Source organism: Glycine max, chromosome 11 (genome assembly GCF_000004515.6).
Source record: "Glycine max cultivar Williams 82 chromosome 11, Glycine_max_v4.0, whole genome shotgun sequence".
Lineage (NCBI taxonomy): Eukaryota > Viridiplantae > Streptophyta > Magnoliopsida > Fabales > Fabaceae > Glycine > Glycine max.
The window spans coordinates 5,030,661-5,051,289 of record NC_038247.2 but is presented as its reverse complement, the minus strand read 5'-3'; the positions used below and the strand labels follow the sequence as shown (position 1 = coordinate 5,051,289).

Below are 20,629 nucleotides of genomic sequence, written 5' to 3'. Positions count from 1 at the left end.
AGTAAATATTTGTTTGAGACATTCGTGCAAATTTTAATCTATTAGCAATTAATTAGATTCTTTAGCACTAGAAAATACGAATCAATCAATAACTTAATTAACTCAAATCAGAATTCTTATGTTAAAATGAAGTGGTCACTTAATAAGTAAAAAAATGAAAATCTTATATTTATAAACAATTAATTAGAATTTTCATAATCTTCTAATATATGCTATTATTTATCCTAGAAAAAATGTAAAAACATATAAATAAATTTGATAACAAATTCCATAAATATTACGAAATTTTAAAACGATAAAGTAAATATTTTATTGAGTCAATCGTGTAAATATTAATTTTATCATAACTTATAATTGCTTGGTTAGACTTAGATATAGGTTAAGAAAAACAAATGTATTAACAGTGTTCAAAGAAAAAGAAAAAAAGAAAAAGAAAAAGGGGAACGCATCAGCAGAGCTTAACTAAATGATGTCATCTTCAAGTAAAACAAGTCATATACGGTTATGACATCACAATGAGTTTTATTAGAACAAAGATATTTATGTCCACTGGATTACGGATAACTCAATCGGACGGACAGTAAAAAATGACCGTTGAATTACGGATGACTAAATCGGACGATGTTGTTTACTTTTGCACCTACCAAACTCAATTTCGCCTATGCACCTAGAATTCACCATGAAATACTCCTTACTAACCTTTAACGTACTCTGACCATGTTGAGGGTAACGCAAAATGTTCAGTCATAATAGACACACTCCAGCTTTTGAAATAAATAACCTTTAGGCATAAGGAAACTATAAAAAGAAAACACCTCTTGAGATGAAAGGTTTTGATAGGAGTCTTAAAGCAGGAATAATATTCTTGTTCTAGTAAGTCTCATCTTACTTCTCAGTATATTTTCAAAATTGATGATTTTGTGCATGAAAGACTTACGACTGAATTCAGGGCAAAGTTAAAGAAGGAAACTAGTAAACCCACCTTAATCATAAGCTTTGCCAAGTTAATAGTAGACAACCTATATTAAGGTTAGCATTTTTTGATTTGTTAATATCTTGAATTAATTTCATAGAAGAAAATAAACTGTTAAATTAAGGTTTATTGTATCCAAACCAATTCACTTTCGCCACTACACAAGTAGAATGTTCAATTCCAACTCGCAAAAAACATATCCAGAGTAGCTTCATTTCTAAACATAGTTCCGTTAGAAGCATCTACAAAAAATGAATGCCATCCAGGGCATTACCACCGTGACATAAAAGAATGTTTCAAAAAGCCATTCCATCTTATACCACAAAAAGCAAGTTTTTTATACTCCGGCCATAAATAGTGACAAGAAACTAGCAGTTAAGAGTAGAGAGCATGCCCCCAGTCGCAGTTGGAATCACCACCTCCCACCCCGGCCCTTTAAGAGGAAAGGCACTGACTGGAGCTTTGAAGTTATCATCGTTTGAGTCGTTGACTATAAGATCACTGCGATCCAAGAGCTTCTCCAGGTCTTCATCACTAATATCTGTATGTATCTTTTTATCTTCGGCTGTTTCTTCATCACGAAGCAATGCCAAAACATCATCTTCCTAAAATTCGATCATGCACAAACAACAAATTAAAATAAGGTAAAGGCAACACTCAAACAAATAAATCTCAATAAACGATGCAAGTGCCAAATTTTGGATTGTCCCCATCACTTCATATTTCCAGTAAAATTTAGATTAAGCCGATCCATTTACCCTAAGCAAATAGGGATACAACACAATCTAGTGACTGACTAATGATCAGACAAGCAAATCCCCACGTTGGTAAATTGTAAGCTGAGGTGTACAAGTTTTAATACATGAGACTAACGAGACTAATTAATCATTTAATGATCTGCATGTTCATCTAATCAGGCCAACAAAAAATTGATTTTTTGGGCATGTAAAAAAGATAAAGTTGACAATCAAAATCTTTCAACATCAAAGACATGCTAGCACACTTGACAACAAATTTGTTTCTATTTTAATCAAAACATGATGGTAGAAAATAAAAAATAAAAAATCATTAGGAAGCAACTGCTAAAATATAAACCTCAATTTCATCCATACTGGCAGGTTTTGTACGTTCTTGATGAAATTGTCCTTTCTCAATCACTACATGCTCAAGCTTCAATTTGCTGAAAGCTCTTTTCAACATGCGACCCTGTAAATAGACTGTCATATCCACCTTAACATAACAATCCACTAGTTACACTACAGATTGAGGCCAATATACAATATTGCCAAGTACCTCTATAGATTGGGCAGTTGAGAGCCTGTAAACATGAACAGGTTTAGTTTGGCCTATTCTATGACATCTATCCATGGCTTGTAAATCCATTTGAGGATTCTGGAATTCAACACATACGTGTGGATTATAAATTAAACATTGTAGAGCAAATAGATAAAATGCAGAACAAGGAAAATGTCAAAAATTACCCAGTCACTGTCATAAAGAATGCATGTATCAGCTACAGTGAGATTGATTCCCAACCCACCAGCCCTAGTAGAAAGAAGAAAAACTCTACAATTGCTATTTACATCATTGAAGTCCTGGATCTGTTCATGAGCAGAAGAGTTATCAATGAACTAGACTTAAATTTAGGCACTTCAATCCACGACTAGTCATTAAGAACAATATTTGCAAATAGAACATCAAATAATAACACAAGTATATTGCAATCAGCATTCATGTTCAAAACAGACTTAAATTAAAAGCTTCCTAATCTACAAATACTATGCTAACTAAAAAATGGAAATGGCCAATAATGCTTCAGCGAAAGCCCATCATCTATATATTTAAGATATGATCACATGACAACTGTAAAAATCTCTTGGTTATCTAGGATACATGTGAAATCTTCAAAAAGACAGTGCTTTTATGATATAGCATTTCGTTCAGAAGCTACTCTTTATAGCTTTCAAGAAAAACACAAACTTTTCTTTTTCTTCCTAAAATTGCATCTATCATAAAAGTTTTAAACATCTTTTCAATAAGCAAAGCACTTGAAAAAAAAAGGCACAGCCCAATAGTCACTTAAAAAGACAACATTTGAAGAAGCTGAAGGGCTATGCAATATCAAATATTCAAGGCCTAAAATAAAATACAATAACCAGAAAAGATGAAAAGAAAATATCAAAAAAGTAACTTGAATTATCTGATTGTGTTATTCATGCATGGGTACAAACCTGTTGTTTCCTCTCTTCCAGTTTCACACTACCATCAATCCTGCAAACTGCAAAGCCTTTTTCACTAAAATAATAATCCATTATATCTAACACTTTAGTCCACTGACTGAAGATAAGAACCTGATAACAATTAGCAAATGCAACTGCATGTAAGTAGCAGCTTAGTAACAGGAGGAAGTGGAAAGACAAAGGCAAAGTACTGCAAAGCATACTTTGTGATTCCTTGAAAATAAACGTTGCAGCAATCGATCAAGCAAATGGAATTTTCCACATTGTCCAACTATCTCTTCCAAAGGAGGATACAAATCTATAAAGAAAGCAACATATCTTAGTTCAGATTAATGGATCATGAAACCAATAAAGCCACTCAATTGTGTGATACTTACATGAATCATCAAATGCTGACTCAAGGAGATCAGGATGGTTACACACCTTCCTAAGTTGAATAGCCAAATTACGAATCATAATTGCAGGAACAGAAAGTCCTGCAGTAAAGCAGTACAATACAGATCAACACTCATACAATGAGGGTATAAGAAATCAAGTTGCAATGTGGTAGCAAAAAATGGAAGCAAATCTTACCACTTGACATATTTTCTTTCAAATAGTTCCCCAACGTCTTATTAACTAAATGATCCTGCAAATTCTTCTGATGCTCAGTCATGTTTGCATAGATAATAATCTCCTTTTTCCGCGGCAACATAATCTCAACATCAGATTTCATCCTACGTAGAAGAAAGGGCCGAAGAATGGCATGAAGCTTTGCTACAACCTGCATGTGACTAGTTCATGTTTAGCCTTCCAATTCATATTAGAATGGACTAGTACAAAAGCAAGCTTAGGGTGCATACTTGGGATCTTCGTTTCTCTTCCAGTTCTTCCTTAGTTGCTTCATTATTGCACTTCCCTGACAGATTAAACCTACAAGGAATTTAATTGTACAAAAGAAATAAAAACCAAGGCATACAAATATTGCCAAATGACATAGAAACTATAACAGTGCTTTACTGTAATGTTGTGTGTCAAAGTAGACCACACTTCATGTCTATTTATAATATGGAAAAAGGAATCAGTATAGATTACAATATCAATCAATTACTGATTAATAGGAGATAGAATAACTAATAATAAATACAATATCAGGAATAATATCGAGATGTAATCTCACAGAAACAACTATTGATCATATAGAGAAGAGCAACATAACAACAATGTCACAAGTAACAACTGGGTTTGAAAGAAAAACAGACTATACAAGCAAGCAGAAGTGGGGGGTAGTGGGGGTAGTAGGGGTAGGACATAAGATTCAAGAGAAAAGGACATTAAAATTGAGGAAACATCATTGAAACAAATTCATTAACTTCATAATAATATCAAACAGGTAAAAAATTATTGAAATATAGAGGAATTGGGCAAATTATTTCCCTTCAATATGCTACAGTCACAGTGTAAAAAGCTTTGTTCTCCTCAAAATAAAACACAATCTTGAAAACATTTAAGGGCATTAGATTTTCAACAGTCTCAATTAAGAGTTGGCACATCATCAGATGACAACTGCAGAAAAGAAAAGCATGATCTTAAATAACAAATAAGCAAAGGATACTAACCATGACTCAAACTCTTCAAGGGATGCAAAAATATCAGGCAAAATGAAGTTCAACAGAGACCATAGTTCAGCCAAGTTATTCTGAAGAGGAGTTCCAGTTAAAAGAAGCTTGTTTTCAACATTTATGAATTTCAATGCCTTCACTAATTTGCATTGTGAGTTTTTGAGTCTGTGTCCCTTTAAATGAGAAAAATCTAGTTAGAACAACAGAAGCATACAGATTACAGACTATTAATTAGAGCATTACTGAGTAAATACATTGAACTAAACAGAAACTTTTTGCACATTCAAGTGAATTTATTTACCTCATCAACAACAATATATTTCCAATTGTATGACCTGAAATATTTCTTGGCATCATTTAAAGCAATCTCATAAGAAGTTATGACTATGGGAAATTCCGGGCCAATTGTTCTAGTAGGCATATGTTTCCTCCGGATCTCATCTCTCTGTTTCTTGTCACCATGGTAGATAACAGCAGGGAGTGATGGTGCAAACCTATTTACATTTATTAAAACTAATGATCACCAAAATATAAAAGCATGCATAATAATTATTATATAATAATTAAGCAGCCAACATCTTCAACAAATCATTTTCCTATCTACCTAGAAATCTCGTTCACCCAGTTTGAGAGGGTTGATAGAGGAGCAATTATCATGTATGGCCCATCCAGACCTTTTGCTTTTAGATGTGAGAGAAATCCAATCGTTTGGATTGTCTTCCCAAGACCCATTTGATCAGCAAGAATCCCATTCAATCCATTTTGCCACAAGGAAATCAACCACTTTACACCCTTCAGTTGATAAGTCTTCAATTTTCCACCTGTCAGTAAGGGCATGAGCTCTTTTTGCTCTTTCTCAACTCTTTCTTCCTCAGTCATGTTCGTATCCTCAGTCTTCTCACTTTCTTCTGATCTTGTCAGCATGGCAGTGACTGCCTTTTTGGCCTTCCTCTAAAGTAATTCCAAACATGAAAACATGCTAATGATTAAAATAACTCAAACTAGATGCAAGCATTACAAATTAATAGAATATAATAAAAAGAAATGTGCCTGTTTAAAACCTTGCTTAGAGAGCAAAGGAAGAGAAATGATGGCATTTCATGAACTTAAAACCAATGGTCAAATAACATTTTACCAACTTGCTCTAGCACACAAAGATAAGAGATATCACGTCTCAAAGTCAAACTATACATCTCACTAATAGTAAAAAAAACAAGCTGAACTAAAATGCCACTTTTACATCTATATATATAACCTCATCATATACAATAATCTGACAGGTTATGTGAAAACAATAAAGATGCGACAGAGCACAATGTACTTACAGTATTGTACTGGGAAGCAGCTTTTCTTTTTGATCCACAGCCCTTCTTCTTTGCAGAAGGATTGCTCTCTTGCTCTTCCCTATTCTCTTGTTCACCCACAGCCTAGCAACAAATATTCAAAGAATAAGAATGATGCAACAAGAACAACAAATCAACACGTGTAAAAAGTTATCACAGAAAAAAAAAAGAAGCAAAGAGGGTTAAAAATTACAAGTGTGATGTCGTCCATTTTCTCCAGCAGAAACTCAGAGTACAGTTTGGTTTGAGTCAAAAGCTCATCCAATTTGTTAAACTGTGTGTCATTAAGGTCAGGTACCTCCTCACACTGTACCTCCTCTTCCTTCATCCTAGCTTCAATTAAATTCTCTTCCTCCTCCACCATTGTTTTCGATATAAGAGAGGTCCCATCATCTTTGATGTCTGCAGTCACTTCTTCCTCCAACTTAACTTCTTCTTTTGGGGCACAGACAGCCTTTCCATTTGAAAAAATTAGGAACGAAAAGGCAAGCAACACACATTAAAACCAATTCACTCCAAAAAAATATAACAAAAACAGAATAAACCCCTATCAGCATAACAAAAACAAAAACGACACAAGTTTTAAGACTAGTTTGTAGCACAAAACGACGACAACACTAATACGCGGTTCCCTAAAATAACCGTTCATTTGAAGCTTACATTACATTATGCGCGTCAATGTTAATTAAAAAAATAACAAAAAAAAAATCTATCACTCAATCAGCAGAACAAGAACAAAAAACGAAAAAAAAAAAGTTTTAACACTACTTTGAGGCACCAAACGCGGTTCCGTAAAATAACCGTTCAAATAAAGCTTACAATACATAACGCGCGTTACATTTAATCAAAAATACATTCCAAACGAAGCATAAGCATCAAGAGCACGTTGAGTGTGAGTGTAACGGAGTGAGAGAAGCATCTGCATTTTTCGATGTTCACTCTTCAAAAACGCTTATCATCGTTCGAGGAAGAAAGAGAGGCACAGAAGAACATACCTCGTCTTCAAGGACCGAAGTTGGAGACTCCGCTGTAGAATCATCGATCTTCACTTTGTTCTTCGCCTCCATTTCAAACCCTAAACGCAGAGCACAATCACCGAACAGAAACTTTAAAAAATAAATAAATAATAAAAAAAATAACGGTGTTAGGGTTGCGATGTAATACCTGGTAGAGGAAACGGTGAAGAAATGGAAAGGGCAGAATGGGGAAAACGAAAATGGATGAGTTGAGGCAATGAGGTTGCAGAGAGGTTGGGAGGAAGAAAGGACCGGGGAAAATGAAAATAGTGTCAAAGGAGAGAGAGAGAGAGGGGAGTTTATTATTATATATTTTTGGTTTAATTGTATTGATGGGGCATGGGATTGGGCGGGAAAGTGGAATTGAATTATTGGCCCCGGGTTTTGGCGATATTTACTATCAAAACCTGTTTGTGTTTGTTGACTTTGACTTGAGTCGTGTCTGAAGCATTGAGTAAGGTCGTTTCTGAAAGAAAGGCCCATGCTGCGGCAAATGCTAACCAGCGGTGTGTTGTCCATTTGGTTCCCAAATTTCGTGAAAAAGGGGTGACGCGTGCTGTGATTGGCTGCATTTTTGGCTCGTTGCTTTCTTCCCACTTTTTCAAACTTGCATTTTCCAAAACAAATTGCTCTCTTATATCCAAATAATGCATGGTCATCTTCATGGTAATAGACATCTTAAGAAAAAGAAAAAAACAAAAGAGATACATAAATGGAGATGTAAAAGACAATAGTATAATGTCATAAAAAAAAAGTTAGAAAAAAGTTACAACTAAAAAAATGACTACAATATATTTCCTATTTATAGATTTTCTATTCTAACTGTCGATGAACCACCTATTACAATAACAAGTTTGTTCTCGATCAGAAGGAACATGTGAAGGAAAATAATTTTTAGAAGTGATTATTCCAATTGAAAAGCATGCTTGGAAAGTTGTTCATAGAGGTCATTAGAATGTTAATAACCTGACTTTTTGAAGATTTTCAATAATAATGAATTATTTTTCTAATTGAAGAAATAATGTTCGCATACAGGTAATGCTACATACTAAAAATTTGAGCTCGATGGCACTCCAATCCATTAATCAGAATGGTGTTTATATAACACTCATAAAGAGAATACAAGATCCCAAAAAACAACGAGTAAACAATACATGAAGCAAGAATTTTGTAACTGGCTGATTCAAAACTCAAAATACATGGACAACTCCCCTTCAATGGCCACAAAAAGTTATTTGCCTATAAATATAATTTCAAATGGGATAGAAGATTTTAAGAGAGAGAAGTTGAAAATATTTGGAGAGAGATGAAGAGGATGGAGTGTGACTAAAGTAGACATTTGTTAAGAGAGAATTTGAGTCTTAAGCTAAGAAGAAAACAAGGCCAATCTATAACATCATACGTTTTCTTTGTCCGTGTAAACAAAATAAGAATTTATTACTGTGATTTGCTCCTCCCTTGAGTATGGGAACGACTGTTTCTTTTAAATTTAATCTCTATTAATAAAAAGATAACCTATATTAAATAATTTTTTTTTGTTTGTTTAACAAAAAACTTATAAGAGAAATAATATTTTCTTTACAAAAGTCTATACAGTAAAGTGAGAGATAAAAATGAAAAAAAGAAGAAGTATGCGCTCAAAGATGGTATAGAAATTATTATACAAATAATATAGCTATTTTTTATGAATGGGCAGTAGAATATAGCTATTTATAAATTAATTCAAACTTTCCTTTTTTCTGAATTTGTAATATCCAAAACCCTTTTCTACTTTATTTCATTCATTATCATGATTGAGATTCATGAACAATTCGTCACTTTAAATAGGATTTTATTTTAATTAGTGTATGTTTGATTTATTGTTGAATCAGAAGGTATAAACTAAAGACATTCTTAAGTGTTTTTGTTTAACATACAAAAGAGAGTCATCACCTCATCACATAGACGAATTTCGGTGGACTACATGTGTTCACTTTCATCAAGGTATAAACCCATAAATTAGCAAAGCCAAAAATTTATTTCCATCATTCATAGCCCATAACTGTCAGATGCGCTGTCTACATTATTAGAGAATATACCCCAGTGCTTCGTTTCGTGGCACATTATTCCTTCATATTTTTATCTTTAAACAACAATTTAAAATCATTTTTCAGAACTCAAAGTGAAACACTTGACATCAACATTGAGATGACAAAAATACGACGCAGCCAGCCATTGCAGAATAGATAATGAAGTAATATAATTTAAAACTCACAGTCTTTTCTTTACTTGAATTCAAATGAACAAATAGGTGACCATGTCACCAATTTGAATAATGTTATTCTATATGCTAATACTAATAAGGCACACCTAAGACAGAGCGCAAAGATCTTCAAAGCCCATATACTCATGACTTTCTATCTTTTCAATTATGTTCTCTATTCCCACTCCACCTGTCATACATGCATAATACAGAGGAAATAAGCATATTTGAAAGAAACAAAATAATGAAACAAAAATCTATGTATTCCAATTTGAACCATAGAAAGTACCTAAACTGATTGCGCTGATGAAAATGGTCAATGCTAATATGAAGATGATGATGGATGCTCGGCCAAGAACTACAATTACTTTTCTCACCACATGCTGGCCAGTGAAGGCAGCTATGGTTGCAACCAATGCAAAGTAGGAAGCTGCAACAAAGAGGTAAAAAATCAAAATCAATAACTTAGATGTTAATAAAATCAGCAACAAATAGACTATAAAAACCCATGTGTGATGCAACTAACGCTACTAGCAACAAATAAACTTGTTGGTATATTCCGGATTTTGTTCAAGATTTTTGTTATTGCTACTTACCATAAGGTACTGGGAAACGATCCAACAAGTAGTATTGCACCACGGACATGGAGGATGAAAAAACCATGGCAAAAGTTGATGTAGCACTTGCTACCTGCAACAAAGAATACATTTGTCAAACTCACATTTTTCTTGTGACATTGTTCTTGGGAAATTCTTAAGATGGTAAATACACAAGAAAGGTGAAGAGGAGAAGTTATAAGGTTGGTTGGGTGGTAAAAGGAGAAGGGAGAGAGAGAAAGGTCGCAGGTTAGATTCTCTCGGTTAACGAAAAATTAATAATTAACAACTAATATTTACCGATAAAAAAACAAGAATGAAGAGGGTTAGTACCTGAGGAGGAATTCCCAATTCTAGAAACAATGGCCCCAAAATGAAACCACCTCCTAGACCAAGCAGTCCACCAACCATACCAGCCATTATTCCCGTGGAACAGTAAAGACAAATCTGATGAATCTTCCAATTGGTAACTTCCTTTCCTTTTGATGCAATCACTCTAGTTCCTTTGTATAAGCCTATGGCTTCAAAAAGTGTAACTGAGACCGCGATAGGAACCTTGAATTGGCATATCAAATATCACTTAGTCCTTGATGCCACATGGTATTACGTTAATTGCAGAAATTTACACATATTAAAGCTAACTTAATATCAATGCTCCTAAGTAGGATTAACCTTTATGCCATAGATTAAAAAATAATTCCATTAACATTAATAAGTGACTATTATTGTATTTTTTTCAGGTTGCATCTCGTGCTTTCTGTCCAATTTGTTGGAAATGGTACATTTTGCTAGCAATTGTCTTATACTTTTTTCAGCCAAACTCTTGGTCTGGAATTCTTACAACAACAACTCCACTGACGATTTTATGCCATATGATCATATCCTCTGGTTTATTGATTTAGCAAACTGGTGTCAGAAGTCAAACAGCTAGAATTCATTGCTGAAATTCATCTGACATGTAGTATCCAAATATGTATAGAAGTAACCTTACCTGCAAAAAATTAAGAAGCCAGAAATGGATGGAACAGGGCTTGCTGTATTCCTGCATAGAAATGCATTCACTAAACACAACTTAGTAAATTTTAAACAGTGAAACAGGTGAATCAATTTGAAAGATAAATCAAAGTTTATCCTTATTTAATGCATTATTAACAATTTGCGGCTATATAGTCGTTTTGGCAAGTACAAACCAGCTCCTGTTTACTGTTGTGGCTCACCAATAGTTTGATATCTCTAATTGATAAAAAAAATATTATATGTCGTGCATTATAGTTACCGAAATTAATGGCATTTTTATTACATGATTAAGGAGAATAATTATATTTGATTTTTTTCCATGCAAATCCTGTTTGAGACACGCCCACTAATTTCTATTGACTTTGTCATCTATTTCAGTGGGGGATTTGAATCTTGGTTTGCTAGTTGGGAGAACTGAGAAACTAATTTTTTCCACTAGACTCAATGTCACTTGATAAATTTGAATTTTTTTATATATTTTGACGTTTTAGCAATTCTGAAAAGTTAAAAATTACAGTTAAGTCACTTTTATTTATACTAAAAAAGAGTACCACAATGTAAAGATTACCAAAATTAAAATAGTTGAGTACAGAAGTTATGATTTACTACGTTCAAATGTTGGTTATGCTTCAAGTTTTTACTTCTCATTCCACACATTGGACAAGTCAAACAAATATACTTTTAATATTTAATTTATTTTTATATATGTTTAGAGTCATACTAACATTTTTAACAGATACACCTGCCATCTTATAGTTACACACTGTTAAGTAATACATCTTGTCTGTCCAAAGAATTATTCTCTTAAGGAGAATGGTACGTACACATGGAAGTTTCCCGGAGGAAGCTTCATGGAAGAAGCATGGTATATATTTAGATTCCTTAGATGATTTTGGAATGATGGAAAAGAGTGAAATAAAATAGTTACAATTATTTGGACACTATAAATTGTAGTGGATTTTATTTAATTTCATTTAATACTTGTATTCTTTTTCGAAATCTGTATATTACATTCTATTACCCCCTATTAGATATGCATATCATAAGTGTAATTAACAAAGACATTTATCCCTTCAACGAAGGTTGATATAATAGCGTATTTGTGCCAAAATCGTACGTGTTTGTATTCAACTGTGGTAGTTTTTTTTTTGGGGGCTTGTATTTTTTTTTTCCATGGTGGATAATAGTTTGTAGTATATTCAAAGCTTTTGCGGTCGCAGACCTGGATCAATGCCTGTAGTCGTAAATTTAACGCTTTCACACAGTTATCTTATTGAGATTGTTGAATGAAGATCTTCTGTTGTAAAGAGAAGAAATGTTAAGTAGAAACCACGTTTTCAAAATATGAATTTCGCGTTGGATGAAAGTCCACTTTGGAACATTGTATAAGGGGGTATTTTTAGCTCAATTTTCTCTTATTAGGAGACATTTAGAAGATTTTACGGGAGTTTACTTAAATATATTAATATTACATTCGGCTTATCTTTTTAAATTTATTTTAAAGAGCTTTTGATAAAAATTTATCATAATACTTTTTTAGTTTATTCTAATAAATTTTATGGTATAATTCATGCATGGTATACATTCTTATATGTGACGACAACTTGATGAATAAATACATAATTAAAGAGTTTATCTTAATGTATTATTGAAATTTAGGTGATATTTACTTGTTGTGCTGAGTTTAGCTCAACCCAAGTGGTGTGTTCACTACTACATTCTTTTGTCTAGAAAAATATTATCATATATTAAAGAGTATTAATTACATTGGAAGGTCAAGGTCTCCAAAATGGTGGTAGGGATATGTAAATTAGAAGACTTTATCAGTAACAGACTGTCAGAAAAGAGGATAAATATATACTAGTAAAACCTTGTACTTGTTGATTATTGGTTGTTACCCTCGGGGTGTAAGAGGAACAACACAGACCCACCAATTTCGCAGGAAGCATCATATGTAACAATTACTAAAAGAAAAATTGTTTGGGGAAGTTAAAATAGTATATAGGAAAGTGTTGAGATTATATTTTTTATTTTATTATTTAAAAAAGAAAATAAAAACAATTTAAAGATGAAGTACAAATTTTTACTAGCAAATATCATCAGTGCTTTGAAAGTAGAGAATGGTTAGTCACCGATAATGTTAACAATGATATTGTATGAAAAACTTGAAGACGATATAATAATTTAGTAATCAGTCAAGACAAGCATCCACATTCCATACTACCACATAACAATCAGGAGGAGAAGCATCCCAAGCAACCCTTAGTCCCGTATATTGGAGGATTTCAGATGGAACGATAGAAAAAAAACAAATAAATTATCTTCTTATCCACATTTATGAGTTTTATAGCATAATAATGATAATTTTGGCATTTCGAAAATTGTGATCACTTTATCTCAGCACAACCCTTCAGTGTATCAATTATGTATTACGTATATATTATATATATTTAAAAACTGAAAACACTCTTTCATGGATCACTCTAACACTGTGTTCGTTTCGTAGCATAGAAAAGAAAGTAACTCTTAACGAGGAAAATGGATGAAATACAGACTTTGACTCGTTCGGTTGAGTTCAAAGTTACAATGGAATGTGTATAATTATGGTGGGGTTGTTTCTTCACATAACTGAGATGGAAGTGAGACGAAAGCGTATAGTAAAAGCGTGATCCGGTAGTTTTTTTTCCAAATATAACCCCGATAACTCGTGGTACAGGCGCACGACTCCAGCAAGTTTTCTATTCATCCCATGAGACCGTTACCAAAATCGAATATGTTGCAGCCATATTCGAATATGTGCGAAAATAAATAGTAAACATTGTCGTGAAATTTATTATTTATTGAATAATTATCTATTAAAAATTAATATTTAAATTGTTCGCTCTTCCTTTCATGCATTTTTGGATATATTCTGCTGTCCATTTACGTATTGTTCGCTTGAGTGTAATAAAGAGTGAAATAAAATAAAATAAACGATGAGATATAAAATAATATAATAACTTATTGCTGTTGAAATAAATAAAAAATCTTTTTAGATCCATAAAAAAAAACTTCAGACAAACTAGAGTGAAATGAGAGAGTTCTCTCCTTTTCATTATCTGTATTTTTTTAAAAAAATAAAATGATAATAAATAATTTTATGAGCAGAAAACATAATCAAATAAAAATTCAATTTTGAGTTAATTTTAATTTTGAATTAACATTAAACATTTTCGTACAATTATTGTTTTAATCTCTCCCCCGTCCAAATAATAGAGAAACTTCTCAATTTTTTTTCTTATTTTTACCCATTTAAATATCATCTTTTTATTGGATTTTTTTCTTTTCTTTTTTATTTCTTCTCTATATCAAAAGGAAAAAGCTTTTATAAAAAGAGAAAAAGATAGGAAAAAGGTAGAAGAAAATGCTCACTTATTTAGTTTAATGCTCACATAAAAAGTGTTATCTTATTTAGTTTGTAAAAATGAAAATTTTTGGTAGTAAAAGATATGAATAATAAACTATTACACTTATAAAAATTAATAGAAAAGACGAGAAAAGTATAAATCTTACGACAATTATTTGTATAGTTCAAAAATTATAAATTATTTTCTAACCTTTCTATTTCCTCGATAATGAAAAAAAGACGAATATAACAGTCTCTTCGCTGGAGTTGGTTGATTAACTCAATTTTTATGAACTCTTAAAGTTCTTATGTTAACCATTGGAACAAATAGAGTTGAGTTCTTATACAAGAACCGATTGCTTGCATATAAGCAACCCAGATCTATTAATTTCCATGGCATTTGTTTTCAAAACGCAATTGAAATCAAAGTAGCTAATTTCACTACTGTCAGCTCCAATAATCGCTTTTGATTGGGTTTTACGAATGAAACCGAATCAGACGATCAAAATCAAACCTCAAATAACCCTGGAAGAAGTTCTGTCACATAATTAATTGGTGTCCAACGTAAGAAAACGGACAAATAATGCTGGAAGCTCTGTATTGTAAACACAAACTCAGACAGATCAACAGACCAAATAAAACTTGGAACCCACACAAATGCCAAAATCAAATACCAATATTAGATGTTTAATTTCATAAAATGTCAGAAGAAAACAACACAAATGCCAAACAAATACCAATATTAGATGTCCAAGTCCACGTTGACAAAAGGCAGCTTTCAAATATGGGCCATATGGATAGCAGCAGCTACAGTTTTCTTTTTAATGATCACACTGTGCCTTAATCCATTCAACAACTACCAATACCGGCAGGTGAGCAAGATTCAAAAGTAAACATACCAAATTATAAAATCTTACCAACAAAGTTGAGAAGAACTATGCCCAAGTCCTAATAATCATACTCCCGGGAATGTGATCTCTCTGAGCGTTGATATTCACGGTCCACATCATGACTTCTCTCCTTTTCATGCGATTCAGATGTTGCACGTCCAGCATGGTAGTCATCTTCCATCCCATCATGGTCACGATACTGATTGTAATGGTCACCATGGTCATCTCCATGATTGTAGTGGTCATACCGCTCAGGGTCATGATCAGGGTCTGCATGCCTACGTCCATGTTCATACTGGTTATGCCTACCACGATCATCCTCAGGTTCATAGTCATGATTCCTTTCCCCATGTTTAGATTCAACACGATCATAATCAGACTCCCTATCACGTGAGCGTCCTCGATCAGGGTCACCAACTTCATAATCTCTATCCCTCTCACGATGTCGATCATATTCTCGATCCCGATCACGGTCCCTCCCTCGCTCACGATCACGGTCCCGTGTTCTATCTCGATCACGCCCACGATCTCTATCTCTTTCCCTGTCTCGGTCTCTGTCCCTGTTCCTATCCCGGTCTCTGTGGTGCCTATCCTCCCTATGATCACGATCCCTGACCCTTTCATGAGAATGTTCACGTGATCGCTCCCGTTCTCTGTCTTTGTCCCTACCTCTTTCACGTGATATTTCCCTGTCTCTAGATGATCTCAGCCCAACAATAATCAAAGTAAATGACTTGCAAAATATATGATGAAAGAACATTATTTCAAAGTTCTCAATTATATGACCAGAAGTCAATGCAAGGAAACAATAAAAAATTCCCAAGCATGAAAGAGTTATTTATGGCCAACAATTGATGTTGACAACACCCAGAGAAAATTGAACTAGAAACATATCTTATTTCTTACCTATCAGCGTGTCGGTCCTCTCGCACTCTCGGTTCTTCAGAACGAGACTGTTGTTGCTCCCTGAAAAATGAAAAATCAAGTCATAATTTCCCTTCAACTATATAACAGAAAAAGCATAACACAAATTGTCTACAGTGCAGATGACTTCCAACAAGAGCAACTAAGGGGATTAATTTGCAACCGAGAGTGATGAGTAGTGTATTGATTAAGCCAAATAAACAGTGAATAGAAGTTCAATTTCTACCAGTTATCCCAGGGCAAGTTATTTGAAAAATCACATGATCAACAGTGAATGAAAATTATTAAAAGGATTGCAATTAGACCAATCACCTCCCAGAATGTCGCTGATTAACTTCTTCACCTCCAACTCTAGTGGTACCAAGTCCACCACCTAAGCGACGGGGTCTCCAATTTGGAACAGTCCTCCCACGCTCAACATCCACAAGCACCCTTCTACCATCAATTTTCCTACCATCAGCTTGTTTATAAGCAGCTGCAAAATTAACCAAAGATGTGAATTAAAAGCCGTAGTGATAATAAACAAATTAAGCAATCAGTCTCAACCTTTCATGTCTCTTGTATGCAGATACTCAATGAAAGCATAACCCCTGGGCTTATTTATATCTTTGTCAGCAACTAATCGAACCTAAATCATAAGAAAATTTAAAAAAGAAAGACTAGTCAGAACAGAAAATTCTGGACTTCAGCTGCAAAGAAAATATAATGAACAAAACTACCTCATTTCACAATTAACAATACTACAAAAAAAAAAGGACTAATGGTATATTCTTAAATGGCACGGCAGACAGGCACTATGCCTAATTAGCCGTGCTCACCTTTAAATCACAAAGCTCCCATCGAGAGATGCATCACCACCAGCAATAGTTGCAGAAAAACTGATGTATTTGAGGCCAATTAACCAGTTGTTGACTAGTTCCCCTTACCAGGGATATTATTTTAAAGAAAGAAAACAACTATAGGTAATATAGAAAATACAGTGACATCTTCTCAATTGCTGATTTGTTTTTGATAGATACAGATACTCTAGCCTTAGCCAACAATAAAATTTAACATAAAAAATATGCTAGTTAAGAAATTAAACAGAAGAGGAAGAGAATGCAATACTCCCAGTTGTATTTTACCCAGTGCAGAAAAGAACACAAGAGGTCAGTCTCCTTTTCTTGTTTGAAAACTAAGGACAAAAGGCACGATGTTCATCATTGCTCTGCTCAACTAAATATTCAGCTAACGGCAGATGGAAGCACTTGAACTTGAGTACAGATTGGTTGAAATTTTAGAATAATTTACCATTTGTAGAATAAGAAGACCACACCCTTACCAGGGATGTATTCTTAGATACTATACCTACTGCTAACATAATTCCTAGAGGAACCCAAGCCCTCAGAAGATCTCTTAATCCACATAAATCAACAGAGGAACTAAGTGGAAACTGGAACCAATACCTAAAAATCCATTCTATGGAAGTTGGTGGTGCCACTAAATGCAGTTGTTACCATTGCAAAACCACTCACCATGACGGATGATAAATTTAATTAGGAAGATGCATATATCCCTAAATATTTGAACAGAACACGATAAAAAACTATGCATGATTGATTAACAGCCCAGCAATCAAGTTAGTCAATATAACCAACTGATTTACTTAAGTACATTGTACAAAATTACATTCTCCAGATAATCAAAGTATGAAACATAATTAGCTAGCTAATGAAAAAGACTGATATCAATATAATTATCTGGAGAATAGCTTGCATTTTGTTGTGAATATTCACTTAAAAAATATATTTTGAAAAATAGCTTGCATTTTGTTGTTCATGATATATAAATATATATGTATACGTATGTATGTGAGAAAGACATTTTGAGGGTTGATCATAACTTGTGAAAATGTTGAACAGAAGATACAAGAAACAAAGAACCAAATACGAATGAAACTCTTACCGAATCCCCTCAGGGATATTAAAAAATACCTACCCGTTTGATTGGACCATATGACTCAAACTCCCTTTTGATTCTGCTCTCAGTGGTCTCGTAACTCTGTTAGAAGACAGCAACAAAAAGATATGACTAACTATACGCTAATAAGTGTCACTAATACTACATTGGAAAATACAACTTACGAGTTTAGCCACAAACAATGTCTTGTATGGATCTCCCGACACATTTGGGTCATTATGTGGATCATCTGCATAGAAGCCAATATAAGAATGGCATCCAGAGAACATAAAATCATGAAATATTAGCAAATTCGCAATATAGGACTCATCACATTTCTCAAGCTCCTCAGCAGCCTTTGCAGCTCCCTTCTCAAGCCTTAGCTTGTGTATTCTGGCTCTTTTTTGTGCCTACATTCATCAAAATGGATGAAAACCATAATAACCAGTGTACTCTCATTTTCATTTTGCAGGGCTAGGCCGCTAGGGAGATGGGAACCAACTTTTAAACCATGTAACAACTAATCTAAAATGACATTTCAAAGGATGACCACAGAAGACAGAAATTTAATTTACCACACAAAAGATCATAAAGGCAGGGAATACAAAACGTTTTGTCCACAAAGCCATCATGCATGTAAAACCTTAAACTATACATCATAGGCAACGAATAGATCAAATTTACTCACAACCAAGGACTCTTAACATTTGATTATATCAGTTCCGCATTAATATTTGTCACATACCCACATACTAATCATCATAGTAAATTTTCATCTCAATAAACTCACGTCGAAGCAAATAGACAAATTACGGAGGGACACCATTCAGAAGAAAGCTCAACATTCACACTCCCTCCTTCACTCAGTTTCAGAGTAGAAAGAAAGCAAAGCTTCACAATTCAAATAGGTAGTTTCAACAATAATCAACATTCAACAGAATCAGAAAGCGCTCGCACAAAGTAAATAAAACATATACACAAAAACTCAGTTATTGGTGACAAAAATGAACTAAAGATTACAGGAGTCTCAGTTTCTGGGACAGGTGGAGCGTATTCTGGCTCGCCAGGCTCGGCAAACTTGCTCACAAATTGTGCCATCCCTTCAAAAGAGAAAGAAAAGCATATCAATTAATTAAAACACAAAGTAGAATCAACGAAAATTGCGAAAACCTAACGGAATCATTTACGAAACCTGATAACGGTGGGCATTTTCGTTTCTCCGGAGGTGGCTTGTACTCCAACGGAGGCCTAGGCTCGAAGAGCTTCAACAGGTTCGCTGTGAGACCGGTTGGGTGACTCTGTCCAATCTGCATAACAAACAAACGCGAATTAGTGTTACAATCTCAACAAGCGCAGCGATAAACCCTAGCTAGGTCGAGAATCCAAAATTAAGATCCAGAAAAGAAAAGAAAAAAATTGTAAGGGAAGAAGGGATTGGAGAGGGACCAGTTTGAGCTGAAGGACGTTGGAGCGGTTCTGCGCTTTGGTGCGGGCCTGAACGGCGGCGTTTTGGTTGCGCATGAAGGCATCGTTGTTGCTGTTGTTGTCCCCCATAGGATGGCGAAGCAGAGTGAAATCACAGAGTGCATATAAAAAGAAGTTCAGTTCAGCAGATCCAACGTTGCCCCGTTGGATGAAGATCGAAAGGTTGCGCCAACCGCCAGCGGGATCTTAGTTCTCAGTTTGACATAGCCACCGCCCTGAGTTATTTATATGAGTAAGTCTAAAAGGGTTTTTAAGTTTGTTCATTTTTATAATAACAAGTAACTTAAAAATTATATTCGGTAAAAAAATACTTAAAAACTATATTAATTTTTTCTGGTAATTATGTATTGGTGTGAAATCTTGTTAGATTGGTTTACCTTCATTTTATTTAAATCAATGGCATGTTGATAAATTAACGAATATTTTTATTCAATAAGTAAAAAAAATTATGCTAATAATACATAAAAATTGAAATCCGCCTATATTTGAAGATAGCTTACTTGGTAGGTAGATATTTAAAATTATTTATTTATGTTCATAATTAAAAATGATAATAATAAAATGATTTTATTTTTTCTTTGTTTCTTAGAAACTTTCAAATTTTTTGCCAAGTACTCCAAACCTTTGGTCTTCTCATCAAAACTAAAATTTTGCTCATGAATTGTAATTGATTTGGTTAGGGAAAAGATCCCTCAATTATGTAATATGTAGTTCTTCCATTCATTCATATTCGTTAGTTGTAATAAAATGATTTATAATTTAAAAAGTATTGTAAAAATGATAAAAATTGGACCTTGAATCCAAATTCCTTTCTTTCTTGTTCACTACCTAAACCATTAAATCATTTCGCTTACTTAAATGATACTGTAAACACTATATTAATTTATATATACATTGCTATGAGTTAATTCTCCTTTTAAAAATATTTATTTAATATTAAATCTGGTTTATGAACAACAAAGTTATCCAATAAATATCT

The 20,629-nt window shown here is 33.7% G+C and overlaps 3 protein-coding genes across 6 annotated transcripts; all 3 read right to left on the bottom strand.

Moving 5' to 3' along the window:
• Positions 1–1,087: 1,087 nt before the first annotated feature.
• LOC100817842 (ATP-dependent DNA helicase DDM1) lies at positions 1,088–7,716 on the bottom strand. Of its 2 annotated transcripts, none has more exons than XM_006590623.3 (16): positions 7,322–7,710; positions 7,153–7,232; positions 6,351–6,611; positions 6,140–6,241; positions 5,419–5,765; positions 5,116–5,308; positions 4,812–4,987; positions 4,056–4,125; positions 3,787–3,976; positions 3,591–3,689; positions 3,417–3,511; positions 3,205–3,324; positions 2,455–2,574; positions 2,267–2,365; positions 2,069–2,179; positions 1,088–1,578 (listed from the first exon to the last, which is right to left on the bottom strand). In XM_006590623.3, the coding sequence occupies exons 2-16, from the start codon at positions 7,222–7,224 to the stop codon at positions 1,342–1,344; spliced, it is 2,292 nt and encodes a 763-aa protein (XP_006590686.1). In that variant the 5' UTR covers positions 7,225–7,232; positions 7,322–7,710; the 3' UTR covers positions 1,088–1,341. The 2 variants fall into 2 exon arrangements, 1 of the variants encoding a protein (XP_006590686.1); XR_001383440.3 differs by having other exon boundaries at positions 1,541–1,578; positions 2,069–2,190; positions 7,322–7,716.
• Positions 7,717–9,415: 1,699 nt separating this feature from the next.
• Positions 9,416–11,411, bottom strand: LOC100817312 (sulfite exporter TauE/SafE family protein 3). Its single transcript, XM_026124519.2, has 5 exons — positions 11,003–11,411; positions 10,345–10,566; positions 10,012–10,105; positions 9,705–9,845; positions 9,416–9,605 (listed from the first exon to the last, which is right to left on the bottom strand). The coding sequence occupies exons 1-5, from the start codon at positions 11,057–11,059 to the stop codon at positions 9,523–9,525; spliced, it is 597 nt and encodes a 198-aa protein (XP_025980304.1). The 5' UTR covers positions 11,060–11,411; the 3' UTR covers positions 9,416–9,522.
• Positions 11,412–15,071: 3,660 nt separating this feature from the next.
• On the bottom strand, positions 15,072–19,885 carry LOC100814484 (U1 small nuclear ribonucleoprotein 70 kDa). 3 transcript variants are annotated; one of them, XM_003537527.5, is made up of 10 exons: positions 19,612–19,885; positions 19,358–19,472; positions 19,186–19,265; positions 18,500–18,575; positions 18,351–18,415; positions 18,205–18,267; positions 16,774–16,855; positions 16,540–16,702; positions 16,210–16,269; positions 15,072–15,998 (listed from the first exon to the last, which is right to left on the bottom strand). In XM_003537527.5, exons 1-10 carry the CDS (start codon positions 19,717–19,719, stop codon positions 15,362–15,364), a joined length of 1,449 nt encoding a protein of 482 aa, XP_003537575.1. In that variant the 5' UTR covers positions 19,720–19,885; the 3' UTR covers positions 15,072–15,361. The 3 variants fall into 3 exon arrangements, with proteins under 3 accessions (XP_003537575.1, XP_040862546.1, XP_040862545.1); XM_041006612.1 differs by having other exon boundaries at positions 15,072–15,992; XM_041006611.1 differs by having other exon boundaries at positions 18,351–18,575.
• Positions 19,886–20,629: the final 744 nt, after the last annotated feature.